This window comes from Nomascus leucogenys, chromosome 2 (genome assembly GCF_006542625.1).
Source record: "Nomascus leucogenys isolate Asia chromosome 2, Asia_NLE_v1, whole genome shotgun sequence".
Lineage (NCBI taxonomy): Eukaryota > Metazoa > Chordata > Mammalia > Primates > Hylobatidae > Nomascus > Nomascus leucogenys.
In genome coordinates, this window is record NC_044382.1 from 30,482,526 (window position 1) to 30,495,203 (window position 12,678).

General features: G+C 34.6%; 1 protein-coding gene across 2 annotated transcripts; it reads right to left on the reverse strand.

Moving 5' to 3' along the window:
• Nucleotides 1-741: 741 nt before the first annotated feature.
• Nucleotides 742-12,358, reverse strand: SPINK6 (serine peptidase inhibitor, Kazal type 6). 2 transcript variants are annotated; one of them, XM_012504644.2, is made up of 5 exons: nt 12,241-12,340; nt 11,980-12,113; nt 9,075-9,097; nt 1,850-1,965; nt 745-974 (listed from the first exon to the last, which is right to left on the reverse strand). In XM_012504644.2, exons 2-5 carry the CDS (start codon nt 12,035-12,037, stop codon nt 929-931), a joined length of 243 nt encoding a protein of 80 aa, XP_012360098.1. In that variant the 5' UTR covers nt 12,038-12,113; nt 12,241-12,340; the 3' UTR covers nt 745-928. The 2 variants fall into 2 exon arrangements, with proteins under 2 accessions (XP_003266655.1, XP_012360098.1); XM_003266607.2 differs by having other exon boundaries at nt 742-974; nt 11,980-12,358.
• Nucleotides 12,359-12,678: the final 320 nt, after the last annotated feature.

The window sequence follows — 12,678 nt, forward strand, 5'->3', positions numbered from 1 at the left end:
GTGATGTTTATTACATTGCAGCTAGAGATGTATTCTGTCTGAGTTTCCCCAGTAAGGTGTTACTTATAAAAGCATGCTTTACTACATGAAAGTACTCAAAGAAAGAGTTCTCAATACTTCCATGTGAATGTTCAGAATAAGATATGTATGTATCAAACTGTGGATTTTCATAGGGTTGAGGCAGCTACGTGGAGATTGAGCTTGTTATCAACAGAGCTGTGCTTTAACCTTCAGTCTTCTTTTAACTACAGCTGTTTTATTTGCCAAGTGACTGATTTTATTGAACAGTCACCATTTATTGTATATTTTGTTGCATTATATCTGGTATACCTTATGATACTGCTACTGCAGAAAACCAAATACTATATGTCTTTAGAAATTATATAGTCTAAATTTTCCATTCCAGATGCCTAAAAAATTGACCTGTAGAGAACAAATATTTTTCTTTTATATAACATGCTTTTTATGAAATTGGGAAGAATGAATATTATGTGATCTAATAAATGATAGATATTTTAAGTAACTGTAAGCATAACATATGGTCATGTTGTCAAAATCCTTCATTATAAACATGGAGATTCTAAGAATAAGAGAAAGGAAGGGATTTTCCTAAGATCTCACAATGACTGGATGGTTAACTTAGATCAGGAAAATAGGTTTCTTGATCCAAGTTTATCCCAGTTCAATTATTCTCTGTTGTATGTATATATTTTCTTGATCTCAAAGTAAGAACACAGTCAATGCTTTTGCAAAATGTACTTTATTGACAAGTGAATCAAGAGAAATAGACATACATTGAACTCCTCCAGACCCAGGCAGAGTAGGTATGTCTTTATGAATTAAAAGAATCCACTAGCAAAAGTATAAGCAGAAGTGAGAAAAGAAGGCCACAAGAGCTGGCAAGTCACCAAGAAACATTGGCTTTAACTCAGCATTTTCCAGGATGCTTTAGGCTAATCTTTCCACCACTTTTCCTACAAAAAAGAAAGACAAATATATACTCAGCGCAATATCGTAAGTACTCACCACAGAGGTTCGAAACAGGTTTAACAATGGCACCGTCCATTTAATTATTTGATTCTGTAAATTCTATTTATATGATTCAGAAAATGTTAATTAAATGCACTCTGAGGTTACGTCTGGCCTAGCTGTGGAAAGTATGAATCTTAAACAAATCTCAGAGTTTTCATAAGTCTTAGACTTTTTGGTACCAATTGTTCATTCTCCAAGAGTAAGTATGTATACCATTGAAAAGGTAGAGGTCACAGGAGAAATAATGACAAAGGGACTATAGTTCTTTTCTGACAGAAGATGTAAGAAGTTGAACCAGATATTCAGGCGTTTGACATTTTGGAGCAAGTGACACATTCAAGCCCTCTCAGTAATATGCATCTATTAATTCAAATCTCATATTACACCACTGACTTTCTCCTGAGGAAAGTTTGGTATTAATTAGTCAGATGTGTTATATGTAAGTGTAGACATATGTTCATTATGTATTGATATAGCAGGTTTTAATTAGAAACAAATGAAAACATTAAAACATATCAATATTATTAAATATAAGTTATAATGTATAAGATGTGTGAATGTTTTTGAAAACTTCTCTAAGACAATCAAAATTAATAATAACAAAGCAAAGCGATTAAGATTATGTTTTCAAATAATTTAGTATGTAATGCTTTTGTTGCTTTTGACCCATCTGTTTTCAATCAAATTGCCTGAAGCTTGTTTCTTCAGTCTTTATGGGGAGGTATGGGTGTTTTCTATAATACCTCAAAAAAGTGTCTTAGTCTTATTCTGGAAGTTTGTGTTGGCAAGGGTCAGCTTTGATGAATATAATACTTACACCATGGCCTTGCAGAAGGCACATTTATTGCCATATGTCTGGCCATCAGAGCCACAGTGTGGGTTAGATTCCCGAGTGCAGTAGACCTTGGGGTCCTGGAACTCACCACAGTCAACCTACCAAAGTAAGCAAAGTGACATTGACATCAGTGCATTCTAAGAGACCATCCTTCAGAACAGAAGCTTTAGACAGCAAACTTTAAAAACTATATATAAATAGTTGTGACATAAAGCATTCTGAAATATAAAATAGCTCTCCTTATCTAATGTATTCTACTTACCTACTTAAGTAGAATACATTAAATATACTCGAGACATTTTGTTTGAGTCACAGGAAACTCATTACAAGGAATACAGATTGTATTCAGGAGTAAATTAATGATGTAATCAAATGCTATATGGGTAAAACTTTTTGCTCCCACATTAAACTGTTCCAATTGAGAGTGGTTTTTGGTCATTAAATGACTTTTTAAACATCATATTAATGTGCTCTAACAGCACTCCTTCTGTATTGCTATCAAAACATGGATGGGCCAGGTGCGGTGGCTCACGCCTGTAATCCCAGCACTTTGGGAGGCCGAGGCGGGCAGATCACGAGGTCAGGAGATGGAGACCATCCTGGTTGACACGGTGAAATGCTGTCTCTACTAAAAATACAAAAAAAAAAATTAGCCGGGTGTGGTGGCGGGCATCTTGGGAGGCTGAGGCAGGAGAATGGCATGAACCTGGGAGACGGAGCTTGCAGTGAGCCCAGATCGCGCCACTGCACTCCAGCCTGGGCGACAGACTGAGACGCCGTCAAACAAAAACAAAAACAAAAACAAACAGACAAACAAAAAACATGGATGAACCTTACAAGGGGCACCAGACATCACCTGATGCTTGTTACTTTTCCCTGCGGATGCAATATCCATCCATAAGCTCTTGAAAACAAAATTCTAATGTGTTTATGTATATACACATAAACTAATGTATATATAGGATATGCATATATAAAGTGTATCTCTAAAGTATATATATACTCTATCTCTAAAGTATATAGATACTAAATATATCACTTATATACACATAAACTAATATATATACAGGATATGTATATATAAAGTATATCTCTAAAGTATATATATACTGTATTTCTAAAGTATATAGATACTAAATATATCTACTTACGTATATTATAAATATATATTTATATACTAAATATGTATACTTTAGAGATAGTCTTGCTATGTTGCTATATATATAAAATATATAATATATAAAGGTATACAATATATACTTTATATACAATATATACTTTATATAAAATATATATACACACTATATATATATATATTTATTTTTTTTTAGAGATAGAGTCTTCCTATGTTGCCCTGGGTAGTCTCAAACTCTTGGCCCTCAAGACATCTTCCTGCCTCAGCCTTCCAAGTCACTAAGATTATAGGTGCATCTAATGTCATTTTATTACCTTACCCTGTTTCAGAGTCTGTGGAATTTGAACTTTTGTGCTTACTACAATCATTTAGTAATGGCTGCCTAAGTTGCTGTGTTTAAAATGATTCTAAGGTTGCACTATTGTTCAGAACATATGTTATGACTGATTAATAATTATTATTATGGGCTCCACAGTAGGAATGGTAGCACCTGTGCCACTAACATATCCTTTCAACTATAGCTGTTTTTCAAAAGTAGTCTGGAGTTTTAAGATTGTTTTCAACACAATGTCAATTAAATCCATATTTGGTGTGTAAATGACATTTGAGCCATTATTTCAAGAGTAATGACAATAAGCAATAGGTTAAGCTGAACCCCTCCAAATATATCTCTGTGGAATGAAGTGACATTTACATATGGAGAGAGGAAACTTGCTTTATCTCTATCTAAAATAATACTGCCTTGTGTTTATCAATTGCTTCAAAATATTCAAGCTACTTTCACATAGATTATCTCAGTTGAGCCTAGCACAACTGAACCCATACCCAAGTATTTTCTTCCTCTGCCCCGTGGAAGAAGACTAGGAAGAGCAAAGCATTTCAATAAATGAAAGCAAATCAATCAAGTGGCATATGAACAAACTTCCATAGAACAGATAAATATCATACTCTTAAATTTTAGTGGCCTTCAATGATCTCTGAAGTAAGCTAAGAATCATGTTTTAGAACCTGTTCTGCCATTGACTGTCTGTGTTATCTTGAACAAAGGACTCGATGCCTGCACCTCAATTTTCTAAACCAAGAGACAACAAAGAACACATGTCATGCCTAATTTTCAGATTCCCAAGGTTTTTATAAGGAACAAATGTGGTCATATGAAAGTTGTAGAGAGTTAATATAGAATATTTGAAATAGTTCTGGGTTAGGAGTGTAGAAAGTAACCTTATTACAGGTCTATGCTAACTACAGTAGCTCTGAAAGATCTCTGTAACTCATAGAAAATGGTCAACACCATGAGATTAAATGGTATCTCGGATTCTTCTAGCTTTGATGGTTCAAGATTTATCAGTGAACACTTTCAGTGATGTGTTTTAAATAAAGCTGTTATGTCTTTAACTTCAGCTGGGTGAGAGAAATAGCAACTTTTACCCGAATACTTCCTCCTTTAATTTTAGAGAGCCCTCTAAACTCACTCTGTGAGACATTTTAACATGGTGGCTGGGCAGGAGAGGACCACTCTCTGTGGGCCCCAGGGGTTGGAGAAGGTGCAGAATGCTTCTGGAAATTTGAGTTTATATGGTCATTAAGTCAACTAAAGACTCAGGATTATTCATACTCAAGTCTAGCGTTTTAGGTTTACAAGTAAAACCAATGAAAATTTGCAACCACACAAACATGGATTTGGGATATAGAATAGCATCTCTTCTTTATATTACTGACAAACACTACCTATGTGGTTAAATAATTTCCATTCTTTACCATATCTGTTTTCTTAATTGCTACCAAGCTTGGCTTCCCCTCACTCTTATTTCCCTCCCCTTTCTACTCTACAGAAACTGCTCTCAAAAATACAGAATACATCTATTGGTTGTTTTAAAACTTTCATGATTTCCTTATGACATGTGCTACTCTTGATCACTCCTACCTTTTTGAAACTCTTTCCACACTTTCATTATATGTTGGTTCTCTTGTTCTCTGTTTCTTCTCTCTCTTGCTGTCTTTTCTTTTTTCCTCCAGAGTATTAATTATGGTCATTTCCTAGATAGTTTAATATACTTGGTTTTCTCTTCCTAATGACATATACTTTCCCATATGGTACTGAAAAATCCCAGAATATTTTTTATAGGTTTTTTATAAATATCTCAAACTAACTCTCAATGGTCAAATATATATACACATATATACATACATGTATGTGTGTATATATATGTATATATATGTGTATATATATAACCTTTTACTCAATAATTTCATTCATACTTAAGACGTTTATGTGCAAAATACAACTCTTTCCTTCCAAACTAGTTTTGTATTCTGTTTTTCTGTTTTTTCCATTTTTCATGATAGCAGCATTTTTTTAGATTCTCCAACCCTCCCTCAGATGGAAACATTGCCGTTTATTTTCCCTTGTGTTACCTTCTGCATGGCTTTACCTCATTTTCTTTGCCAGTTCCAAATTTACTGCCTATACCAGTTCTCAATATTTCTTGTCTGAACCAATAAAATAAGTTTTTATCTCCTTAATTTTGGCTGGGTGAAAGAAATAGCTACTTTTGCCCAAATACTTCCTCCTTTAATTTTAGACAGCCTCTAAAATCAATGTGTGAGACATTTTAACATGGTCTTTTCCTCATTTTCCTCCTAATTTCAAATTCTTTCTGCATGTGGACACAAGTTATCTTATTTGAAACTAATGTAGTTATCATATTATTTGCTTAAGTGAGAATAGCGATCACTACCTTATATTTGCTTAAGAAATTGTACCGCTCAAAGCTCTTTCACATTCACTACACAATGGCCCTCTATTGCTGATTAAAAGCAGTACACAGCCATGGAAAGCTCACTCCATATGGAGTCAGGAGTCTTGAAGTGTTGACTTCACAGCTTTACTGCTGTTGGTAGATGTAAGTCAGCTAGACCTCGTTTCTGAGGCTTTAGTTTTTCAATTTGTAATTAAGTTATAGGTACTAGATAACATTTCCAAATTGTATTTAGACATTTTGTCAGTATATTAATTTTAAGCAAAATTAAGCTAATTAGGAAAAATGAAAAACTTCAAACTCATTAGAGTCATGGAGCATTGTTTTACCAATTGTATGAAAATTCACCAATTCTTATCTTAAAATACAAGCAAAAATAAACTTAAGTATTTCAAAAAGTATTGTAACAGAAAATGGTTGCCAATCATTGCTTTTAAAAGGCTTGTTCTGTTCATTTCAATTCGAACTATTCATCTAAACAGCTCTTTAAGGATATGGTGCCCAAATACAGAGCCTGATAGGAAAATATAAAAATATTAAAGGCAATGCAGTAAGTGATTCAAAAAGCAAAATGTATTCAGTTAAAAGACCATCTTTATTCTGAAAACATGTCTTTTAAACATTTTGGTGCTATATAACAAATTACTTAATGAAACACTAGTGATGATAAATAGTAGTTTTATTTTACTCTTATTGTTATTATTGTGCCATTATCTATCTCCTTGGTAAATTAAAGAGTTGTCAGCATATTAGTCATTTACATTTACAGGGAAAATTTTACTGGAATATGATTTCCAAAAGTCTGGCAACATGATTTTGTTTAGCTTGAATAATCTTTTCAAATTAATGTGATATTTTTTGAAGTCCATAATTCAGACTGCTAACTATAATTTCCCATCAGTTGTCTCATCATGTAGAGAATTCTTGGCATGAGAAGAATGACTTCAGTGTTGGAGGAAATCTTACTTCCTTTTATCCTGGCTGGATCAGACTTGAGCAAGCATGCTCCTAATGATAGTTTCAATGTCTTCTGCTGGCATTGAAACTTCCACCCTCCCTCCAGGCATGCAAAAGAGAAATGGCAGCCTCAGTGCCATTTAAAAGTATAGGAGCTTCCCTGTCGTTTATATTTGAGTGGAGAAGAGACAGCGGCCTTGGCAGGACAGGCTTGGTTGATAACAATTCAGACAGTTAGGGCAGGAAGGGGCTTCACAGATCATTGCATTCAAATCTTCATCTTAGTGATACGGAAACAAAGGCAATGAGAAGGGAAACTACATTTTTCAAGTCACACAGCAAGTAAGTATGAATGAGGACTCCACTCATCTGTATTATCTGACTCCAGAGATAATGCTTCCCAATGCAGTTTGCCTCCTCTTACCTAGGGAAAAATGTTCAGTTTTCTTATGTATAAATATCATCTGGATAATTATTTAAAATGCAGACTCAAACTCAAACTACCTTTCTGATTATTATTCAATGTCTTGCATGATGCCTGGGGATCTGTATATTTAGCAAGCAATCCAGGTGATCATGAAGCAAGCAAACTATAAGACTTTGGCCCATCTAAAGCATAAAATCAGTAAGTAGTAAAATGTAAATGAACTTTAGAAAACACTCTGCAGTGGCACAATCTTGGCTCACTGCACCTCCACCTCCTGGGCTCAGGGGATTCTCCTGCCTCAGCCTCACAAGTAGCTGGGACTGCAGGTGCTCCACCATGCCTGGCTAATTTTTATATTTTTAGTAGAGATAGGGTTTCACCATGTTAGCCAGGCTGGTCTCTAACTCCTGGCCTCAGGTGATCTACCCACCTCAGCCTGCCCAAATGCTGGGATTACAGGCATGAGGCGCCGTCCCCGACCCTTCAGTAGGTTTTAAGGAGCCCCCAGCCTTCCTTCTCTCCTTTTGGGCCTGACCAGCTATACTGCTCCATCTCTCCCAGCCACACACCCTGCCAAGTACTACACAGGGACCCCCACCAAGGGGCCCTGCTCCATGAGATAATGTAAAATATGTCTGTGGACCAAATGCAATAAAACCTCTGTTTGTAAGAAAAAAAATCTGAGAAATCAAGGTTCAAAGAAGGGAAGTAACGTGTGTGTTAATGAGAAAACTAGGATTAAATTCCGTATTTCTTAATTCTATGAGTAATGGTTTCACTATATTTTACTAACTAATGAGATATGAAATGTGTTGGCTGGATGTTATGTCCTTTCCTTGTGTGTTTGTTTTCACGTTTAGTATAGACAATACTATCATTCTTATTTAAACATAATAATACAACTTTAAGGTATACAGTTTCATATGACAATGCCAACACACATGTGTGCATGTGTTAGGCATACACCTAAGTGCACATGCATGTACACACACACACACACACAAATGCATCATCATTTGTAAGATGCATCCTAATTTCTGAGATGCTAAAATTTAAAAAAGAACAGTCTTATATAATGCAGTGGGTATATCAGGGTTGGAAAATATTTCCAATGGCTTTTCCAACTCCAATTAGTTAGCAGTAGTGTCTAGAAATTTTCATGTCAAAGGTATAACAAGGCACACCAAGGCTAAACAAGAACTAGTGCCAAGACCAAGTAGAAATGCTTAATATGGATAAAGGAACAGGATTGGCAGAACAAATAGTACTTGTGTTGTCCTTTGACAGTTAAAATGAAAAAGATAGAAAGACATTGGTGAACTAATTTGGGGGAAGAAATCCAACGATGAAGATAACTTGTGCTCATTCCAGTTTTTAAACCAAATTTTATTAAAATTTGAGTGAATCATTCTGTGTATCCTCATTACAGAGCAGTAAACTAGTTTCCTGTCTACTTGCAGTTCTTATTTCTGTAAAAGAAATAACCTATATCCTAACTTCTTCAGAGGATGTTAATTTTTAATCAGTAACTAATACATATATAGCCTTTAACGGCTTGCCAAATACTTTCACATTGTTTACATAATTTAAATATAATTGCACTTCTATGAAGCGAATAATATTATCCCTTTTCTATAGTTGTGGAACTTGCAGCTCAGAGAAATCAATGATAGAGCACGAATTTTATCCCAGATACATCCTATTTTTATTTATATTTATTCTTCCCTAAAAAATTATGAGAAGGTATAGTTAGGTTCTTTTAAACTGACAAGAATTTAGTTAAGGAATAATAATTTCTGCTGATGTCTGCATAAGGTTTGCCTGCTCATTGTTTTTGCTCTGTTAACCATAGACAAATTTCTTTTTGGCCAGTGAAGATCAAGCCAAGCACCACCCAGGCAGAAAGAAGAGATAAAAATAGGCACTGACCTGTCCTCCCTGACTGAAGACACCTGAAAGAAAAGCACAAAATTCAAACACTGTAATTCATTGATGTACAAAAAGTGAAATTTTCAACATTAGGAAATTCCTAATATCTACTCCTGTTACTTGGCTATCTTAAAAAGTCATGGTATGCTTTTTTTGTTTGTTTTTGTTTTCTTTTTTTTTCTTCTTCTTCTTTTTCTTTCTTTTATCTGCTCACTTCTTAAGAAGGTCATATAAAGACATGAACCATGAGGAGGTAACAATTGTTGGAGGTTAGGGTGGGGTAGAAAAAAAAATGGATTAAGGATCTGGAAATTCATGTTACAGTCCTAGCCCAGTCACTAATTTACTATGGAAATTATCTTATCATTGCTGGTCTCACTTTGGAGAAGTTGAATTGGAAAGTATCCTCTACCTTTGACATTTCAAGGTTCATTTCATGCAGTTCCTCCCAAAAGCCTTTGCCACAGGCAGCTGGGAAAGAGATTAAGCTTGTAGTTTGTTCTTTGAGTTTGAAATTGCTCAACTTTTAAAACTTGGCCCAAATGTAAACTGGTAAGGAACAACTCATTCATTCCTGTGACTTATTTCTCCTTTTACATCGCTCTAAATTCCTAAAAAGGGAAAAGATCCCATATATATAGTCTTGTTTCTCTCCCTTTCCTTTCTCTTAATATTGTATGTGTAATTTTAGTTTGTGACTAATTAGTTCAGTGGTTTAAAATACTTAAAAATAAAATCCCTCAATCCAGTCTTGGAATGGGCTGCTGAGTTTTGATCTATGGCCATTTCTATGGGACTCCTGTCCCAATCCCTCTGACAGGTAAGCCCAAGGGCACCGCAATGAGAGTGTGGATTAGCTCAATCCATCTCCAATGATGGCCAACACTTATGGGATAACAACTGGAAATTCCTTAAAGCACAGTCTCTAATAATAAAGATAAGGAGAAAACAAGTTGTTGTTTTTTAATTTGAAAGAAGGTTACTGTTCATTTTTTCAGCACAGATTACCAGGCTTACTGATTTATAACTAGCAATATGGGTGATTATTAAAATGACAAATTCTTAGGGCAATCACTTAAAAATTCTATTATATAAAACCAGAGAGTTCCTTGACAGTCTATATTTTTTAAAGACTCTAAGTGGTTTTTATAGCCAGGGACAATTTATTATTATAATTTTCAGTAAGTCTCCACTGTACAAATCTGTCATCAAAAGAGGAGAGATTTGCCTAATGTCTCATAGGTAGGAATTGGCAAGGCAAAAACAGGATTAATATTCACAATGATAGAGTCCAATTTAGTACTCTTTTTATTAAACTTTATTATGGCAATAATGTTAATAAACATTTGTTAAACATGCACTATACCCCATCCACTATGTTAAGCATTGTACATGCCTTTTTCTCATTTAATTCTCCGTACAGAGATAGTCCTTTATATGTTTATTTTATATGTGAGTGAAATAAACATCAGAAAGTTCACAAAGCTGTAAAATGAAAGTGCCAGGGCTAAAATTCACTTTACTCTGTTTCAACATTAAGGCCCCTAGGCATTATGCCCTCCCAAATACTATCTAGTATGTCTGTGAAGCATCCATGCTTTGGTAAATTGTATTAGTCAACCAGATCCTGTTAAAGATCAATTAACCTTTGTCAAGAGAAAAAAAGGGAATAACAATTGATTTCTGAGACTATCTTTGCAGCTAAACTTTACATAGTCGGATCTATACTTTTCTGCCATCTCAGCAACTGATTGAACTACACATTAAGGTTATTTGGCTTTAGTAGTCAAGCTTACTCCATAATATCACAGGAATCCTTTACCCATTTTTTTTCTATTTCTAAGTGTATTTGTTCATGTAATTATGACCAGCTACAGATTGGCTTCTCTATCAGCTAAATCTCATTGAATTTTTTTTACTTGTACAGCCATTTAAAATCTTGCATAGTAGTAAAATTCATCTGCTACTGTCACAGAAAATGATACATAAGATATGGAGGGTCCCAGGGCTTAGTTTTATTTCTATTATTTTACAAACGAGAAAATATCTCAGAAAATTATGATGTTTCTTTAAGTGACACAGGCCATTAATAGAAGAGATGAAACTGGTCTTGGGTCTAAAAACTAGCATTTGCTTTGTACCCTACAACGTGAAAGAGTAGAATAATAAGGAAGGAAAGAAATAGCTTATGATGGACCTGCTCATTCCAATGGTTCTGTCATAAAAAACATAATCTTGAAGTATGATTGTGCTTTGAACCTCACTAAAGTGTCCAAAGATATTCTCCTTCTTGAAGATTATTTAGCTCACCAGAGACATACGTTTCTGCATTCTAAGTTTCAATTACATATTTTCAAAGATTTTTCTCATTGAGTTTCCAATTTCCCCATTGTCTTAATTTAATTATTTGAATTTCTTTGTAATAAAAACTAAGGGGAGGAAAATAGTCCTTTATTCTGGAAAGCAGAACCAATATTTAATGCAATTATCCATCCTCCAATCTAGTTTTATGGAACAAACATTAAATGTGATGGCAAGAGAATCAGATTCAAATTCCAGATTCTAACTGCTAGTTGCAAGTCTTTTGCTGATTTTCTTAATTTTTCTGTTCCACAGTTTCTTATATGAAAAACAGAGATAGAAATACCTTATTGTGAGTCTCAGAGACAATGCATAAAATCCCTTGGTACATGCCTAGAATATAGTATATGCTCAACAAATCACAGTAATTTGTATAATTATTACCATAATCATTGTCATCATCACAATCATTATCATCATTATGATAATCTCTCAGAATTGGTCTTTTACATCAAAATCATTAGGATTTAAAATATGATAAACAACTACTCATCATATCCAGGTCAGTATAAATATGGGATCTTAATTTTAAGAAAAAACTTACCTGTTAAAAAGCAGAAAAGAGCCAGAGAGAGGAGCAGAAAGATGCCTGACAGCTTCATTGTGTCAGTTAGCTCACTCAGATCAAGGCTGCTTTGTCCAGCTCAGGTTCTCTGTCAAGACAATTCCCAGAAAGCCCTAAAATACATTCAGACCACATGAGTCCTATGCAGTTTATGCATTTATTGGGGCCTGTCAACGCATTAAAAAAATGCTTCATGCTCCCCATCAATCTTAAAAATTAGAACAATTATGTATGTTGCACCTCAGATCTTATTAATAGAGGATGTCATTTTCTACTGGTAGCCTACATTTTCCTAACAACCAATACATCCTCCAGGCTCTTCTCTCTAAAGTTTCACTACATTATAGGGATGATTCACTGGTTGAGTTCCACTTGATTCTTATATTTCTTTCAGACAGGTCCTACATGTCTGTGGTCCAAGTGAGTAACCACAGGATAATGGAATCTTGGGTGTAACTTGTATTTTTAGAGTCCAGATCATCCAAGGTGTACCTAAAGGAGACAGATATTCCACACTGTAGCTAGAACTGCATTAGAAGAAGCATTTTCTGAGCAGGAATCAGCTTATTAATTTTTAAATCATTATTGCAGTCAAATGCCAGTGGTTGTCCAGTTTTGAGTCAAAATAAATAGGGGAGTCAATTATTTTCTTTAATTTGTAACAAAAATTTGTTTTTT

What these genes read in the sequence shown, in the direction of transcription:
- SPINK6 (XM_003266607.2), bottom strand. Translation starts at nt 12,037, where the DNA reads ATGAAGCTGTCAGGCATCTTTCTGCTCCTCTCTCTGGCTCTTTTCTGC. An exon ending in TCTTTTCTGCTTTTTAACAG is followed by an intron (nt 9,098 to 11,979) that starts GTAAGTTTTTTC and finishes CTTTTCTTTCAG; the next exon opens with GTGTCTTCAGTCAGGGAGGA. An exon ending in TCTTCAGTCAGGGAGGACAG is followed by an intron (nt 1,966 to 9,074) that starts GTCAGTGCCTAT and finishes TTACTTTGGTAG; the next exon opens with GTTGACTGTGGTGAGTTCCA.